Here is a 19,534-nt window from a genome sequence, read left to right on the forward strand (position 1 = left end):
GCAAACTCTCCTCTGTTGCTATTTTGTGTTGCATTTTATGCTTAATTGTATTTCATCAAATAAAACTTAATAGGCACAAAGTAGAGAATACCTTGGTGGATTGTGCAGCCATTGTGCACATTTCAGCAGAAACTGTTGGGTAAATTGTTTACAGTGTGTCACTATCTCCTTGGAAACTTTCATTAAGACAAGTTAATGGGCTGCATTATTATTTGTGATGTGCTTGGTTAAGTATCAAAAGAGACATTAGTTTGACAATTCAATGCTTACAAGTGATTAAAAAATCACTTCTGATACTTTGACATCCTTTTGTGGATTGAGCGGTAAGCAAGTAAAATGTTTTCAAGGTCTGTTTTTCTTAACTCTCATTGAAAGTGGAAGAGTAAGTATTTTGGCTGATGATTTTGAATCAGAACATCTTTGTAGAACAGAGCCACAAAAACAAAAGAGAAGTTCATGAGTCTCCTATCCATGTAGCATGTGCTAAGTAAAAGTACTAGGTCTGGGACATACTGAGTGTCTGTGTGTACCAAAGAGAGGTTTAATTGCTGCCATGGATTAGCCTACAGAGGAGGTGTGTCGCTGTATTGATCAGGGTATGGCAGCTCTGAGACACACTGCTGTATGTGCATGTGTAGTGGCAGGCAGTCTGGGTCATTTGGAGCTTACTTTAGGCTATTTTTGCAAATTGGATGTTTTAATATATGTCAAAAATGAACAAGGTATGACAATTTTACGATCATTATTAAGAGCCAGGCTTTAATTTCTTTAATCTCTCTGCCATAGCAAGTTCCGCTTTCCCTAACCAGTTTCTCACATGACTGCCATTCCAGGTTTCAGGCTGAAGCAGACCTGCACTGCATTTCAGTCTCTTGCCAGTCTCCTGGATGTTGTTTTAGTCTCCCCCATTGCCTTACTCTGTCTTCCACTCTAGGTTTTGTTGGCCTCCCAGTCTAAACCTTTGAGGTAGACTGAAGTCTATAGGGGACAATATTGAGATTCAGAATCAATTCTTCACTAGAATTACTTGGTGCTCCCAAAATTCTTCAGCAGATTCAGGGTGAAAATCCAGCTCGATCCCAGTACTATTGGTCTGGATCATGGCTAGCTGTCATCACATCTTTGAAGAAATCTGTCATCAAATTCAACATGATTCACAAAGTCTAGTATAATGATGGCTTCTTTAACTCCCTGAAACACTGCATATGTTTCAACTCCTCAGTGCTGTCTATATCAGCAGCTGAAGGACACAGTGGCATTTGACACCACTCTGCTTATCAGGGTATATATTTCACTGTGTGGGGAAGAGGGTGCAAGTTTATTTCTACATATTGTGTGACCAGTAGTCCCTGTCTGCAGTGTACTATCATTTAGCTCCCCCCTCTTCTTCCAGTACTAAGGATTTTTCTTATTTTTATCTGCATAAACAGGGATCCATTCCTTCCTATAAAAAACTTGTATGTATCTCTATTAAAAAAAAAACAACAAAACAAGGGGCAACAAAAAAACCCCAACAAAAAGCAAGATGAAACTAAAAACAAGGAAATTTTCTTTCCTACTATAATTCATTTTTGGCATTTATTACAGACATTCAGTTCTCACTCTGAAATATTTTTACTGCTCATCCTTCTGACAGTTAATGGTTTTGACTACAGCTTGTTCATGTTCTATTTTCTCACATAGTCCTCAGCTGTCTTTCCTTAGAAAGGAAAAGATGGATTTAAGATTGCCTTTTTCCTAGCATTACTGCAGATGCCTTGTTTAATTGATAGCATGGGTACAACAGTGACTGTCGAAGCTTAGCATTGTATTGCTCCTCCACTTTGGTCTGCTGAGTAAGAGAAGTGTTTTTCATGACAACATTTCTGGTTTGAAGCTCTTATGGCAGAAATCCTGGGGAAGACACTTGTGCAGGCAGGAAGCCAACCACTCCTTTTAGTTTCAGCAGAGACATTAAAGCCTAAAAAGATGCTCTTTTGTTTTTACATACATTGGCTTGTTTAGATTTTCTTAAGGCTTTAATTTGACTTTGTTTATGGATTTTATACTTTTTCAGTTGAGCCTGCATATTTCCCACCAGTGAACCTGTTAGTACATGGCAAAAGGGAAGATGAACAGCCAGAACATTTACCAAGACCTACCCATCTGCTTCAGTGTGGCTAAAATAGCTTTAACTGCATTTGCACACAGCTGTGTGCCAGCAGCACGTGTAGCTAGATGTACCTAGGCTTACTGTAATTGAGCTGTTCAGGTGAATAGCAGTGAAGCTACTCATAATGCAGTCCTGGTGGTGGGCTGGGGCACTGCCCTGGCCGGCGGAGCCCTGCTCGTGTTATTGCATTCACACCAGCTCAGGTTGGTCTGCAGCTGGTACTCATGCATCTCACTGCGAGGCAGAAAAACAATAAAAGTCAAAGAAACCTTGTATATCTTGGTTGGACTGTATTATTTAGTGGCCAGAGAACTCGGTGTGCTTCCAAAATAGCATTCACTGTTTCATTCTGCTGGAGTCCAGTACTGGCCAGTGCATCTCTTGCCTTGTAATCTGTTGTTTCACTCCTCAAATAAGATTTTCTGGAAATAGAAGTGTGTAGGAGAAAAATTCAGCAATGAAAACTGCAGATATCGACCAGAAAATCCTTTGTGCTATACCTCTATGCAAGCCTTGACAGAATTTATGATACCACAGACCAGTCCTGGGGCAAGGTTTCTAGAAGAGCTCAAAAATAACAGATTCTGTGGCATATACAGAAATAGAAGAATTCTGGGTTAATATGTTTAGAGTCAGTTCTGAGTAGTGTTATTGGAAGAAGAGTGATAAAAATGAATGCATTACATGGAATTAGGGTAAAGTTAATATGGTTGCTCACTTTTAGTGGGTACTTTTGCAGCAAGACTGAGTAGACCTGTCAAAGCCTCAGCAAGATAAGAGCTGTGTTGCACTCTGATAATGTCTGATGAAATGGCTGAAGAGAAGTCATTGAATATTCTGAGTAGAGGCAAGAGCTGTCTTGGGGACTGGCCCAGTCTCTCTGGTTTTGGTTCAACTAAAGCTCCTCCTGAAGCATCTTTCAGGTGCAGAGCCCTTTCTTCCCTACTTCTGAAAATGCTAATATCTACCTGACCTGCATGGTTTTGTAATTCAGAGTTTGTGGTTTGCTGAATTAATTTTAACTCAGGTCAGTTAATTTCTCTGGTTTGTAACGCGGTGGATGAAGGGAGCGACGTAATTTTTTTCTTTTGTTGTTAGCACTGATTAGCAGTTTTATATAAATAGGGTCTGAGGCATGGGATCAGTACTTCTGCAACTAGTTTAGTTGCAGAAGTTCACATACTGCAGAAGTAATGCTCTCATTTCAAACCATATGGTTCCATATAAATATGTAACTTGCTTAGCATACCTTGGAGTTATGTAACATTCTTACATGCCTTAAATGAGAAGTGCTGTTGATGAGATTAGATGTGATCATAACTGAATTACTGTGGTGTGATAGTGTATTTAGGAGTTATTCCCCTTAGCCCTGAGTATGTTAATGAAACACAAAGCTGATTTCCGAGAAAAAGAAAAATGCATGTCTGATACTTTCTTTCAGATGTTCCTTAGCTCCAGCACGTATCCTGAGATTCATGGTTATTTGCATGCAAAGGAGCAGGGGAAAAAATCATGGAAAAAACTATACTTTCTTTTGAGAAGATCTGGCCTTTATTTTTCCACTAAAGGTACATCTAAGGTAAGGGGGAGAAAAAAAGACAGAGAGCAAGAACTGTGAAGTCAGAGCAAATATGTATGTATTTATCATTTTTTGTAATAATAACAACCAAAATTTATAACCAAATAATTAAACTTAGAGTGATAAAAAAAGAAAAACTAAATCTAGTTATTATAGATAAAATCTAGAGAGATATGAAGATACAAAACTGGGAAGGTGTTGTCTTAGAAACTCTGGTTTCTTTTTACCTGATAAGTTTGCTTCATTCTGATTGGTATTTCTCATAACAACGTACCCTGTTAAAACAAATTGTCAAATACTAGTTAAATTTCTGAAGTATAAGTAGATGTTCTGAAAAGTGGATATAGATAGTAATTAATTATATAAAATAATAATTTCTACAGATAAATTTGGGAATTCTCAAAATTTGTCACTGGACAGTTTTTCATTCTACTAGCTCAAATTTTTGGTGGTGGTACTTTAAGCCTTATCGTATTAAGCATTGGAGTTGAGAAACCTTTTATATAAACTACTGAAACCAATGTTTATTCACGTTTTGGATTTTCTGTAATTATCTGCCAAAGTTTTCATTGAGCTGGGTGGTGTCCTTTGGCAAATTTCTTTTGTTTCCTTCCTTGACATAATTAACTTAGTGGAGAGAGATAATGGTTAGAAATGGTACTGGGCAATAATTATAACAGTATGTTGTTTTTCAGTTTATGAAAGATTATTTTGTTTTGATGTTTGAAATGCATACTGCTCTCAAAACTTGCCTCCTACTCTAATTTTATTATTGCTTGAATCTAGTGGAAGTTTTCTCAGAAATTACATAACTTATAGTCTGGGGTTTTTTCCCCCTCTGGAAGAATAAACTCTTTAACTGATTTGATTTCTTTTTCCTCTGCATTATGAAATGAATATTGAGTTGCCTCTTTTTAGACTTCATGATATCATGTTTGAAACTGCAGTTTGTAAGACTGTGTTTTGGAACAGGATAACTACTGTATTCTTCCAAGTTTCTTATCTGGAGAGGCTGGCTAAAAGTAGTCTAACGGTATTACATTACTTTTCTTTTTAGGAGCCAAGGCATCTGCAGTTTTTCTGTGAATTCAGCAATAGTGATATGTACATATCTTTAACAGGCAAAAAGATTTCTGGAGCACCAACAAACTATGGATTCTGCTTTAAGGTACAAGCTTATTATTCTGATACATATTAAAGCAAGCCACAGTTTTTAGGTAAGCTTAAGTTTCTTTAAGGCTTTGAAAGCAACATTCAGCTGTCTATTATAAAATAGGAGAATTAGTGGCTTTTATTTCAACAGGTATTATCTTCAAGATATGCTTTAATGCTAAAAAAATGTGCTGTGGCCTTCTAGCCTAACAAATCAGGAGGAACCAGAGACCTGAAACAGCTCTGTGCAGATGATGAACAAAGTAGGACCTGTTGGATGACAGCAATTAGGTTACTCAAGGTAATTTTTCTGTGTAGAGTTAACTTCTTGCTTAAGTGTGCTATGTGATATTTTGATGCTGTGAGTAGAGAAGTAACATCATTTTAGGTTCCCATGCAATAGCAGTATCAATTTTGTACTTTGAAATCTTTTTTTTTTTCATCCCTACAAGAAGAGAGTTCAAATCTTGAAATCATTTTAAGGGGTGGAATGATGCCTCAGTCCTGAAAATATTTAACATTAAGCATATGTTTCTGTGTAACCATGTTGAATTCATGTGAGATTGCTGAGTAAAGTGGAACAAAGCGACAAGAATACACAACAAGGGAACTTTAATGTTTTTAAAATGTGACTGTGACAAAATATGAACAGGCCAGTTGGTGTATTAAATGAGTAGTATTTAATGCAAAGTGTACATTTACAAAGGCAGCAGCAACAGTGATGATGTACATTTCCTTAGCCTAACAGCTTTTCTCTCTGGTTTTTAATGGTAAAAAAAGGCGTGTGCTATCTTTTTCGTCTGGAAAAAACCTTACTTGGCTTAGGTTTATAATTTAAAATGCTAACCATGTTATTTTCTGGTTTTAGTATGGGATGCAGCTGTATCAGAATTACATGCAACCATATCAAGGTAGAAGTGGCTGCAGCCCTTTGACTATAACACCTATGGTATGTCCCACAGTAGCTCCATGAATAAATACATGTTTCTGCCATTGTGCTCTTTTCAAGTAACTTGTGTCAGTTACACTACTGACCTGCTCCTTCAAAACCTTGCATGTGCCAACGCTTGCCGAAATATTTAGGGCTGACAGGATTGACTAGAGAGCTAATTAATTAACTTCCTTTCTTAGAACAAATGAGTTAAAAGGTTTTGTAAAATCTTCAGTATTTTTGGAATTCATTGGCTTATTGCTGTTGAATGGGAAGAAGATTTTGAAAAGAAAGCAGCAGGACCATAAATGCATTAAAAGAGAAGCAAAGTGTTTAAGGTTACACATGCTGATGAAAAAGAAGACTGTAACAAATCCTTTTTGGTATACTTCCTCTTTTAATTTTTTTAAAAAAATATAAAATGTTAAGTACTTGAGATGAATTTGAGCTGGTGTAATACTGACTAGACTTTGGGGGAAAACCATAATTTGGCAGATTTCTCTTGTTTTGGAGAAAAGCAGCCTATACAAGGTATCGTGTCTTTCTTCACAGTAGGATAGTTGGGATTGGATGAGGTTGTCCATTTCTTTATATCTTACATTATCCCAGCTCTTTATGAGTCATTTGATTTCAGACTTTTTCATGGATGATTTATATCCCTTTTGTGTTTTGTTTTTGGCTAAATTGGATAAAAATTACTTATTGCTGAGATCTGTGACAATGATTTTATAGTGATTTCTTTTTAGCTTTTATTATAGTTCTTGCTGATAAAATGCCTAAAAAATGCGTTTGCTATCACAGGTATTCACAAACATAGTTTTCAGTGATCTTGCTAATAAGCATGGCTTATTAAGCATGTGCTTAATATGCTGCCTGTGCCTTAGTTTGTGTTCTGTGAAGCTACTGCAATAGCCAGCTGCTGCTCTTGTGATGGGTCAGGGAGTCACTACTGATTGTCTCCTCTTTCACTGTTGTGTGCATTTTAGTTCCCATAGCTTCTAACAGGCAGAATCTATACCCACTGCTAACAATGGCATTGTTTTTCTACTCGTGTATAATTCGTGAATAAAACAGCAAATTGAATAATCACGGATTAAGCGCACACGCTGATGAACGTACTTCCTAAGTATGTGGAGCCACTTCCATGTTTCACATTCCTTCATTTCTCAACCATGTCAGCTACAGAGAGTTCCCTCCACCCTGCTAGAGGCAAACATTTTCTCTTAATTTTCCCTTAATTTTTTACTTTTGCAAAGTTCTTTACAGGTTACAGTTATGCAGATAGACCTTAGTCTACAGTGTACAGTGAACTGCAGAATTGCTGTCTTCAATTTTTAGTTATATTCATGATTGCAACCAAGCAAAAAAAACCAAAAAACCAAAAAAAAACCCAAAAAACAAACAAACCCAAAAAAACCCACCAAAACCCCCAAAAAACCAGAGCTGTTCTGGTTTTGGACTGGGAAGCTTTGCTAACCCTACAGAAATCTGGCCTCTTCTGTCCAGATGTTGCTTTAACCTATAGATTGCTCTTTTATTTATTAGATATTCCAGTGCCTGCCAACATTTGAGCCATCACAATTCTTATAAAACCTGATTGTGTAAACCTTGGTTTCTGAGAAACATTTTGGTGATTTTTAGGACTGTTTTGTCAAACCTCAATGTTCTTATTCAGTTGTTACAAAATTGATCTTCACTGAGAGAAAAAAACACAAGCATTTTTTGTAACAGATGCTGCAGTTATTGAGTCTGTGATTACAGTTAGAAGTGATGTATTAAAATAGAAGTTATACTCCATAGAAATTGCTGCTTTCAATGCTTAAATATGGTAAACTGAATGAAAATTCATGTAGCAAATATATAAATCTGACATATTTCTAATTAAATATTTTTAATTTTTTTAATTGGATCATTATGCATAATAATTTTGTATTTTACCTTTTTTTCCCCTGTTACTTGGACATCTTAATAACAGTTTCCTGACGTGTTTTGACATGGAAAGGGCTAGTTATAGTTAAAAATATAAATACAGTTTATGGTAAAGTGATATATTTGTCATCCATTGCAGTAATGCAAAAAGATGGTCTGTCCAGCCAGACTGTAAAATTGAGCTTTGCAGCAGCATACTGGAATTATAAATGCTCCCTAGGGTAAAATGAGTTTGGCTCTGATGAGAAACACTGCCAATACTTGAAATATCACTTACAAAACATAATGTTTTTTCAGAAGCTTGCTTTTAAATGATGGATCTTGTAAAAAGTGAGCAAACTAAATTTATTTTTCTTTGTTGCAGAGAAGCATTTCAGAAAATTCTTTAGTAGCAATGGATTTCTCAGGACACAGAAGCAGAATTATAGAAAATCCAACAGAAGCCCTTTCAGTTGCAGTTGAAGAAGGATTAGCATGGCGGGTATAAATACCTTTGATTTATCAGAATAGTATTTTCTGGTTTGGTGGGGTTTTTTTTTGTTTGTTTGTGTTTTTAACAAAAGAGCTTTGAAGTCACATTTTTGCTTCTCTCTCATACAGAGGAGAGGGTGTCTCCGACTCAACTCACATGGTAGTCCTATTGCCATGTCTAATATGGGTATGTGTGAGTTAATTCCTTGCCAGAAAAATGCAATAACTGGTTCTTTCAATAAAGGGAGAATGTTTTTTCACTGATCTTTTTTTTCTACAGCTATACACAGATCTCAGTCATGGTTTCATCATAAAATCTCTAGAGAAGAGGCTCAGAGACTTATTTTGCAGCATGGACTTGTAGATGGGTAAGTTAATTCTTTACAAAACTTCTTTGGGACATGTTTCTAGCCAACAACTCCTGTTTTCATGTGCCTCTTTCTGGGGGGAGGTGGGGCAAGGAGTTTGCACTTGCCTAATAGCAATAACAGTTCTTTTATATAAGGCTATCTGGGGATCAGTTGGTTCCTATTTTATATCATTTGGAAACCATGAAGTGGTGATCTAGGACTTAGATTCTGTCACTGACTGATTACTTGTGTCCGTTCAGAGCCAAGCACTAGAGCTGTGTCTTTGCACAGGATTCTCTGGAGCTGTCAGCCTTGGCACCACTCTTTTGTATCTCTGTTAGTGATGAAAGAGTGAAAGAAAGCCTGAAAATATCAATTCTAAGATGAACTGTGCTGGGACAGACATTGAAAAAAAGTATGCTTTTTTCTCATTAATTGACTAAGAATTGTGTCATCCTTTAATAGTAAACAATAAATGTTAGAATAAGACTGTAATTTTTCTTATATTTTGTTTAAATATTAATTTAAAAAAATGACAAAGCAAGTAGGCATTTTATGTTCAACTCCTCCTGCTTTTCATTCCTGCAATTTTATCCTTAGTCCTGTATTAAGTGTAAACTTGGGCCTCCTTCATTCAATGAGTAATTCCATAAAAATTCCGTTTCCTTGAGTCTGTTTCCAGTTAGGTACCTGGATCATCAGATTGCTGGTTAAATTCCTTCAGTTTTAGATTAAGTATGTTGTAATATTGTTTTCTACATCTATAAAAAGGGCTCCAGGAAAAAAAAAAAAAGTGAAGGGAAGGAGAGACAAACTCAGCACAGGGATGATTAATTGGACTTCCACTTTTGTATTTTTTTAAATTTCTGGGGTCTTGTTCTGTGCTCTGCATTTATTTTTGCACTTGTTGGAAGAGTGAGACAGGACATGGAGATGAATCCAACATATATTTCTGAACAGGATGTCAGTCTAGGCCTGATGCATCTTTCAGTGTATTTCTTACACACAAACTGAAATGAGAAAGTGAATACCTTGCTAGCATTGGTTTAGTACATTGTTGTTTATGTTATATTCTTGGAGCCATTCATAGCTGTGCAGTGGGATTTTGAGGAGGATGAAACTTTTGTGTGGACTATCTAGAATTATTTAGAACAGTGGTAGTAGGAGTGCTCATATGCTGTCAGATACATATTCAGTAGTTACAATGAAGTAATGAACACATGACATCATGTGACATCATTTTGATGAGCTGAAAGCATGAATTATCACCAGAAATGCAGCCATTTTTAATAGGAAAAATAAGACTTTAGTTTCTGGGAGTAAGGGCTGAGAAAATAATCCATATTGACCCTTTTAAGGTGATCCTGAGCAAGTAGTTCTCATGTATATATGACAAGGGAATAGGGCCTCTGTAATACTGTATGTACCAACAAATATGTTTTTCATGATGGCTTTTAGAAGACCAGGAGGCAGTTACATAAACTAGCTACAGTAGTTCTAGAATTTGGATAGCCCAATAACAGAATTAGAGACAACAACAATCTTAAGGCATGTTATGAAGGAAGAAAGTTTTTGGATCTGGTGTTAAATGAACTTTCTTAAAAAAGTTCACATGGTAATATTGTAGATTTTGTATTTTACCCCCTAAAGTATATTTGAAGACTTTTCAGTGATAAATGGTTGATGAAAGGGATAAGAGCATTACCAAAAGGCCCATGAAAAAGTCCAGCTCGTCTTTCAGAGAAGTTCATCAGGGAGAAGTTGACTGGAGTCATCCAGCATGTCTAAAAAGCTCTTTGCAGAGCTTTTTTTTTTACTATTTCTATTTTTTACTATTTCTATTTTTTTTTTACTATTTCTGAGATTCTGTGAACTACAGTCCTTTTTCTGTTTTCTATTTTCTATTTTCTATTTTCTATTTTTTACTATTTCTTTTTTGTTTTTACTATTTCTGAGATTCTGTGAACTACAGTCCTTTTGTCATAACAAAAATTTTAAAGGTTCTTTGACAACTAAAATAGGTAAAGTAGGTAATTGTGATTATTTTAGAAAATAATGAAGATCTTTTTATCTGAAGGAGAAGAAATGTTCCTTATATTTGTGATAAAACTAGGAAAGAAGTAAGAAAATGTACTTTAAAAAAACTGATGAATGAGAACCAATAAAAGTGATTACATTGTGTATCATTAAATGTGGATCCTAGTAACTGGGAATAGAGACCCCATGTTGGATATCTACAAAGTTGCACATTCCTATAGTGTCATTTTTCTGAAAAAAATGAAGTGCCCGTCATTGATGACAAACATATAAAGTACGGAAGTTAGTGCAGAGGATCTGTGAGCGCTGTGAGCAGTGCCGTTCGTGTCCCGGGAGGGTGAGAGCCCGCTAGGTGGTGGGAGCGAGCCGGTCTGAGCGGAGCCCGCGCTGCCGCCTCTCCCGCTGCCCCTGCCGAGCCGAGCCGGGCCGGGCCGGGCCGGGCCGAGCGCTGGGCTGGCAGCAGCCCTCGGGAGGAGCTGCATCGGTAACGGAGCACAGGCATTTTGACAGAAACGGTAATGAGCATGGACTCCAAGTTTCTTAATTCCAGGAATTTTCTTACTATGTAAAAATAGAACTCTTAAAAACTTTGAGAATGAAATTAATACTTTGGATCCATGCTGGAAGTCAGTGAAAATCCACTGCAGTCCTTTGGCTGGTTTTTTTCCCCTTGAAATTCTTTCTTTTCATGTAGTAGCCGGACTCTCATTTCTGGTGTGTGGTGGGGCAAACAGTTAGGATTAGGTGGTCACTAATGCTCACTTGATTGAAACCTGCAAGTCCATTTTGCCCATTTCTTTTCTCTCCTGAAAGAGGAGCATGCTTGCCAGTGGCTGTCCCTCCATTTCCCTTCTTTGGTGTATTAGTCAGCTGTATCTGTTCCAGACCTGCTCAGTACAAGCAGTTCAGACTCTCTCCACTCCAAAGCTATCTACCAGGTTCCTCCCTGTCCTCCAGGCTGTTCTCTGCCAATATTCCAAGCCAGGTGATTCAGTGAAAACTGTCTCAGGCTGGTAATCATCCCTTGTCTTTACCAAATCATTCTACCAGGGCTATGGCAAAGTTGTGCTTGTCCATGTTCTGGTTGGAATAAGTTATCAGTGAATTTTAGTTGCAGTGGCACTGTTGGCCATTCAGAGTGTCATGATTTGAATAATCATTCCATAAAGCAAGCAGAGTGTAGCTTGTTGTTGGGAATTTTACTGCTGTGCAGAAATGAGAGTGCATTTATGAAGATTGGCCAGATGTGAAGAACATTCTGGTGTGCCTTGCATTACCTTTTCTGTAAAATTCCTGTTGAACTACTTTTTGAATTTTACTTAAAATGCTTGTGATTTAGAAAATTCAAATTTTCTCTAGTCAGAGTCCAAGGAAAAATTTTGTTCAAAGCACAAACTTTGAGGGTGCTTTTCTGTCTGAAGAAATGTATTGTAATTCTATGCAGTGTAAAAACTAACGCCTACAGTGTCATTTATTCTGAGAATGCATGTTTTTCACATAATAGACAAGGTGAAGAAGAACTTAAGAGAAAGTATTCCCAGTGACACATTTGCAGAGAAATACTGATTAAAAGCCTAACTTATATAATTGATATTATTTATGCTTTTCACTAATACTTGCTGTAATGAATTTAGAACAGTTTTAACTGGATGTTTATAAAAGGATTTCAAATGTTCTTACTTTGAAACTTTTTAATCTCTTTTAGGGTATTCCTGGTACGCGATAGCCAAAGTAACCCCAAAACATTTGTATTGTCACTGAGTCATGGATTAAAAATAAAACATTTTCAAATTGTACCAGTAAGTAAGTTTTTTCACTTTATATATGGAGTTTTAAAACCAAAAAATTGAAGAACTGTGGTAGAATATGGATGGATTTTTTCTTCTTTTGTTGTTTCATGGAAGATGTAAACATCATACCTGTATCACTTAATATAATTTGTATTCTTTAGTAGAGTTGAATGTTTTTGAGCTTTGCTGTTTGATTTGTTCTAAAGCTTGACTAATATTATGAAATCCTAAAAAGTTTCTTGAAAAACTAAACAAATCTGTTTCAACTGGAATAGAAGGAACCCTGATGGCATGAAAATCATGTGTTAAGAGAGTTCATGTTTCTTTTTACTTTTCAGTATGTACACAATTTCTAAGTCATCTGTTTTGGACTGCCTCCATCATGTGTCCATATCTCACTGAGTCTTCTGTTAAGGTTATTTTCAATATTTGTAGTCAGACATATTTTGTTGACCTCTCTTGTTACTGTGGTATATTCAGAGGAACAAAAAAAAAATCATTATTTAGTCCAGCTGCTTTATAGGTAAGCTGTAAGTTATGAAGCTGAAATCATATTTCTGTTAGTTTTCATTGAACATACTGTCCAGTTATCCTGAGAGAATGGTTAGCCATCCTCATTGCTTCCACTCTCTCACAAGGTGGTTTATGTGGATTTCTTTACATGCTGCATCTCTTGAATTGAGAAATACTTGAGCATTTTGTGTTTTGGCCACAGATGCTTGACATAACTGAGCAGACCCAGAGCTTTTTTATCTCTCTTTACAAGAACCTTTCTTCCAGACCAGATAATACTCTAGCTTCCATGTATCTTCCTGCTGAAGTTTCTAGCAGATTCTGCTGTTTCTCAGTAGAAATTACTGGCACTATTTTTTTTTCTTTATCTGTTGATTCTCTCTGATCATTCACCAAATTTCTGTATGCCTTACCTAGGGCTTGTAGCTAATATTCTCTACTAAAAAAAGTTTATGTAGAATAAAATTGAAGCATTATTTGAGAGGAGGAAATAAGTTGATCAGTTTACCTATAAGAATTGTCCAGGATTTTGTTGTGTTTAGGTACAGAATATGGAGGATTCCTTTATCCAAAAGTGATAATTGGACTGGATCCCATGGGATCATCAACATATAGTCCTTGATAAGAATCCCAGGTGTAAGATCTCTGTGCATTCATTGACTGTAGTCACTTGTATTTACTTTGGTGTAATTGTTGTGTGGTTTAGAAAACCTTCTAAACACCATACAAAAAGTATATGATTCTAGTTCATTGGGATGTCCTTTAACTCTCAAAATGAAGAGACCACTTTTCCTTTCCCTATCAGGAAACAGACCCTCTCTTCTCTAAGTGCAGGTGTAGCAGGACGCTGCAGTTATCTTCAGTTTCCTCGGAGATGGACGATTCTCTTCTCTTCATGAGAATGTGCTAAAACCTTGCTCTCCTGTTGTGGAATCTTTGGATGAATCAGGAATTCTTAGTTTTGATGTAGTTGTCTACAGACTTGGGTCACATTTCCCATGCTGTTCATCAAGAAGACCTGTATCACTTCATTGCAAAACTTGACTTACTTGAAGGAAATGTTTTTGAATTGTTTTTTAACTAAAGCAATTTCTCCTATGATAGTAGCCAGAAAAAATAAATCATGATGAGAGCAGCTTAATCCAGACAGAATGTGTCAGCATGGAAGCTGTTGTCCCCCAAATATTGGCATGTTCCTTTCTGTCAGTTTCTGGTTGCATTCAGTACCCTCATTGCATTCGCAATACCCTGACTTAAATGTGCTCTGGTTTTGCTGGAATGGTGCTATTTAAAGATTTCAGAAAATTGTTCTTTAAGGGAGGAAGGGTTTTGGTTCCAGTTGCTGCTGATCTAAATGAAGTGATCTTTTCCTAAGAAACAAGGCATTTTATATTACTGTAGTAAAGTCATAGCTTATTAGTTGAAGATCAAGGTTACCTCTTTGAATTTCAAATTCTACTGTTCTAAACACTTACCTGTTTCCAGCCATTCTGAAGGCAAACTTTCTTACTAAATGTAAACAAATAAATGTAATTTACAAAGCCTCTTTACAAGGTAAAAACAATCCAATCCCTAGATGACTTATTTTTCTCTTGTATTTTAGGTTGCTTCAGGTTATGCTGCACTTAAAAATGTCCCCTTTTTAGATAGGGTATGCAGCTTGCTAGCTTGCCTCACCCATATAAACAGGGGCCTTGTGTTAACATTGGCAACCTGTGTAACAGGTATTGCAGGTGGGTAGTTGGGAATTGATTGTAAAAAGTTCAGAAGGAAAACTTTGGGATACGTTTGGGATCCTGTACTGTGAAAATTGGAGAGCTTGTTACTTTAAAGGTATTTTTCAGCCTTTACACTCTGAGCTGATGCAAGTTCATTTAAATGGATTCTATCCTGAAATTTCATTCATATGAAGGATGAAGAGTTGATATACAGTTCTGGGACTGTCTTTTTCTAATAAATGTTTTCTCATAACAGGCTTCTTAGCTTGCAGAAAATGCGAGGTTCTTGAGCAACAGAACTTCGATATGGGTTTTTGCTTTGCAAAATATTGATAGCTTTAAAATTAGCAATCTGTCTGGTATTCATTTCAAGGAATTAACTTGTTAGGCTCATAACAGGCATTTGAATTGTTAACTCTTCTTGCCTGCAGTGTGTTGGCAGGAAAATTGCATGCATAAAGAAAGTCCAATGAATGATAATCCATTTTCAGGTTTTTGGCTGGAGCACAGGAGTTCACACATTCTCACATTGGTAATTCCTTAACTAGCAGAGTTTGACCTGGTTTGACCAAAGTCTGAGAATAAAGAAATAACAAACTACTTCCAGTCATAGTAGAAAGGGGTAGAAAAATCCAGGAGTCATAAGCAGTTCAACAGCTGCTTCAGATAAAACTTCTTAATTACAGGTAAGACAGCTAATTATATCTTCTCCTTTCCCCTGTATTCAAGAAGGGTAGCTGCATCTTTCCCTAGCACACCATCTGCTACTCCGTGCTAGCCCTACTTCAGGATCCTCTGTTCAATACTCTTTCAATCTTGTATCTCTTTTCCCTTTTCTTTTTAAAAATAGTTTGAATCGATTTTTTCACCCTTTATTTACATGAATACCAATTAGTCACTATTTCACTAATCCCCTTGATATTACACATATCAGCAGTAGAGGAACTAAATCAAGAAATTATGTAGTCAGCAGTGCAGTACAAATTGTGCAAGAGCTAACATTTAGTAACTTAGAAGAGGGAAATAGTGATTGTAAATTTTTAAGCATCAAAAGGAATCTTTCAAGGTATCTGTTGAAGTTTCTTCTTTCTCTTCTATATCTGTGCTAATACATGTTTGGAGCTGCAGCAATTCTTCCCCCTACAACAAAGAAGTGCTGGAGCAAGCATGTCACTTGTGTGATGGGTAGTGTCTTGTGTAGCTAATAGTACCCAGCACACCACTGCACTAGTGTGTAGCCTCATCACACCTTACAAAAGTGAAAGAAAACAATGGAAATGAATGGAGCAAAGGTTGAAATTTATTAGTAACTTCAAACTTGGTTTCTTCATGTTCCTCTGTAAGAACTCAGGGTTGGTATTAACCCCAGCTGTAATTTCAAAGCAAAGGCATGAAGTAGTATTGTCAATGCAGAAAGAGTATTCCTATACTTATTTAACTGTTCTTTTTAGGTGTGTACTTGAAGTCAAATAATACATTATTTTCCTATTGGTCTTTTTAAAAAAAAAATCTTAAAATCTTTTCTTTAAGATGTGTAAATGACCACTGTATTTTTTCTGCTCACCGTAGTTGTAAGATTACGAATATGTTGGTAAGTTGAGAACACTTCTCAAACAAGTATTCAAGTCAGAAAAAAATACCATAGCAAAAGAAGATTTTATTGAATCTTGTTTTTCCATTTTTACAGTTGGAAGATGATGGGAAGCTATTCTATACCCTCGATGATGGTCATACCAGATTTACTGATCTCATCCAGCTAGTGGAATTCTATCAACTTAATAAAGGAGTCCTGCCTTGCAAGTTAAAACACTATTGTGCACGGATTGCTCTTTAACCAAAGCATTTGTTGTTTCATCAGAGGGAAAGGAAGATGCTAGTATACTTTTTCTCCCAAAGGCAATTTGTATAGCAAAAGAGGGGGGAAAATCCATTGCATTGTAAAGATTCTATGTTTAAGCTGCAAAAAAAAGATTAATTTATATTCTATGTAGATAAGAACTTTGCTTTGTGATTGTCACAGCAAAATTAACTTTATGGTTTTGAAAAACCATTTTTTCCTATGTAATTCTTTAGTGTTGTCTGGGACTTGCTGGGTTTTCTTTTCATCCGAAAACAGTTTTGAAAAATATTGTGTAACTCCTACAAAAATATAACTGAAGGAAGATCTTTGTTCTAAGGTTTAAAATTAACTTTTTTCTCTATAAATGTTTCTCATAATTTCTCTTCATCACATAAAAGAATAACATTTACTGTGGCAAGGATCAGAAGCTGAACTGCACATTTTATTTGTAAATAAAATGAATAAATATTTTGCACTATATTTTTGAATGCTACTTTAAGGATTATCATATCCAAAAAGTGAAAAATCATTAAAATCACTTATAACTGCTCAGTTGTATTGAGTCCTGCTATTCTTGTGGGATATTTTAAACGATTTTTTTTTCTAATCTAATGACTAAATCTACATCTTCATACAGGGCTGGACTGTCACTTACTTGGCTGTGAAATGTATGAACATGCATAATTATTGTGTAGTGCATAATGTGGTTTAGTGTATACCTATAATCTCTGACACAAAGAGAGGCAGAAAGACCTGTTAAGTAGTGTGGATATTTGCACAGTTGAGGGAGGAATCAATTTCAATTGCCCTAAAAATAAAAGTAATGCTATAATAGTTGTAAATTATCAATAATTTACAATACTTACAAATAAAGGTAAATCCGGTGGACTTTGCTGAAAACCTCATGAAAGTCTATTTGTAGTCAGTTCCTAGATTATTTTATTATTTATTATAAAATAAAATTGTCAGTTTAGCTACCAGTTAAGCAATCTTTACAGATTATCAAGTATCTAACATTCTGGCTAAAAAGTACTGTGCCAGTCCGCCGAATCAAATTTTGCACCACAGCATTAGAATTAATTTTGGTATTTGTGTTTTGAAAGACAGTTGTATCCTTGAACAAAAACTCGAGTGCAGTGGGACTTGGGAAAGAGGCATCCCCATCCTAATGCTTGGTATCCAAGAGATTTGATCTTGTTGAAAGGATTCAGGACATTGTCCTGGGTATCTTTACAAAGGGTAAAGGCCGGAGTGAAATCAGTTTTTGAAGATGGGCCATCACACTGAATCCAGCTCCCCCTTCCTGTGCTTGCTTGAGGTCCATGGCTGCCAGCCACAGCAGCTGCTCTGCTGCGGGAGGAGGTGGGGAGAAGGTAAAGGAGGCCTGGGCTAGAGATGGAGCCGCTGGGCCCTGAGGCACAGCAGAGCTGGGATGTGTCAGCTGCCAAGGTCATGGACATGGAGGCTTGAGAACAGTGTGGTAACTGTAGCCTGTGGTTTTGTTATTGTGTGTCTCTGGAAGGCAAGCATAATAACATAATACTGTGATACTTAATTTACCGACTTGATCCACACATCACTGACCTTTTCCTCTGGTATGCAAATGCAGTTTTTAAAGCTCATTAAAAAAGCAACTCTTCCTAATGTGTACCAAAGATGCAACATATGTGGTGCCTAAGCTCATTACATTAGGAAAGCTTTGTAAAAATCTTTACAGTCTAATAAATTTAACTCTTAAACCTCAAACATAATTTCAAATTGTACTTAAAAAATAATTTTAATTAAAACCTCTTCAGGTTTGGTTTAATAATGTGGTTACTTCTCAGGTAGTTTTATTCCAGATGTTGATGTAGAATAAGGAGAAACATTCTCTGCATCCCTTTTTTAAATCACCTCTTGACAAATGTCTATTGTCTATTGTAGTCCATTTCTACTTGGACATGTGAAAGCTTCGTAATTTTTATTTGTATTTATGTATTCATGCTTGGCAGAGAAGCCACCTGCTCAGTGACTGGAGTACCTGTCACATTTGGACCTATCAGAAAAGAAAAGAATGTAGGTATTATATCACATGGTGGAGAGACATCAACCATCAAGAAGCTTTGCCTGCTTTTTCAGTTTTTGTTTCACAAGTGAAATTGAAAAAAGCCAAAAAACAAAAAGAACCAAAATAATAATAATAAAAAGCCCAAGTAAAATCAAGTTTTGCTTAATGAGCATGGGATTTGAACATTTGAGCTGTCAAGTATTCAAAACTTTCTTATACTGCAAAGCGTTTCCTCCTGCATTTTGACAGCTCTCTTAATTAAAATCTAAACTGAAATGTTGCTGGGAATACATAATCAATTTTATATGCACTTTTATATGATGTGTGTACCTTTTGTGGATTCTGTTGTTGTTTGTGACTATGCCAGAAAAAACCAAACCAGTAAAACTAATAAAATCTAGTTTGCTGTTTAAATGACTTCACAGGCTACCTCCTTGTTTAAATATTACTCAAGAAACAAGCATGAAGGAGGTAGTCTTAATGTGTAAAAGCAAAAACCCAAACACCACCTGTCAAAACTCAAATATTCTGATATCCCAGACTTCTTCCTATATGGTACAAGTGGTTGATATATGACTTTCAAGATCCTTGCTTGCCACCAGTCAGAACAAAACAGCAAGGAATTTCTATGAGATCAGCCAGGATATGTCTGACCATAAAGTTCTTTGGGGGTGTAGGCAATGCTATTTAGACAGAATTTCAGTGTGTTAATTGTCACTTCTAATTAGGAATACTACACTTTGGTGCCCACCTCCACAAAGAGAATTGGCTAATCAGGAGCTGTTAACAGCTCAGGAAGAAATCAGTACTATTTTGGGCAAGCCAGTCTATCTGTCTCCAACATTTGCTTCTCTACAAAATGTGGACAGTTTTATATCTACCTCACAGAATATTTATGGACTGCTTTTTAAGGAAAAACAAAACCCCAAAAAATCAACAAACAACAGAACAGTAGAAACTGGTGTTATTTGCAGAAGGTTTTTTAATATATAAATGATACGTTTTTACCTTTACTTGATGCCAAA

At 36.2% G+C, this 19,534-nt stretch overlaps 1 protein-coding gene across 2 annotated transcripts in view; it reads left to right on the forward strand.

Annotated features, from left to right (window-relative positions):
- Positions 1 to 17,014, forward strand: part of GRB14 (growth factor receptor bound protein 14) — a 58,096-nt gene extending 41,082 nt beyond the window's left edge. For both annotated transcript variants that reach the window (XM_066553335.1, XM_066553334.1), the window contains 9 exons: positions 3,594 to 3,731; positions 4,789 to 4,899; positions 5,089 to 5,184; positions 5,752 to 5,832; positions 8,108 to 8,224; positions 8,344 to 8,401; positions 8,495 to 8,582; positions 12,307 to 12,400; positions 16,310 to 17,014. In XM_066553335.1, the coding sequence (XP_066409432.1) occupies positions 3,594 to 3,731; positions 4,789 to 4,899; positions 5,089 to 5,184; positions 5,752 to 5,832; positions 8,108 to 8,224; positions 8,344 to 8,401; positions 8,495 to 8,582; positions 12,307 to 12,400; positions 16,310 to 16,456 (930 nt within the window). In that variant the 3' untranslated portion in view covers positions 16,457 to 17,014. The remainder of the gene's footprint in view (positions 1 to 3,593; positions 3,732 to 4,788; positions 4,900 to 5,088; positions 5,185 to 5,751; positions 5,833 to 8,107; positions 8,225 to 8,343; positions 8,402 to 8,494; positions 8,583 to 12,306; positions 12,401 to 16,309) is intronic.
- The last annotated feature ends 2,520 nt before the right edge of the window (positions 17,015 to 19,534 follow it).

The sequence above is a fragment of the Molothrus aeneus genome, chromosome 7, assembly GCF_037042795.1.
Source record: "Molothrus aeneus isolate 106 chromosome 7, BPBGC_Maene_1.0, whole genome shotgun sequence".
Classification (NCBI taxonomy): Eukaryota; Metazoa; Chordata; class Aves; order Passeriformes; family Icteridae; genus Molothrus; species Molothrus aeneus.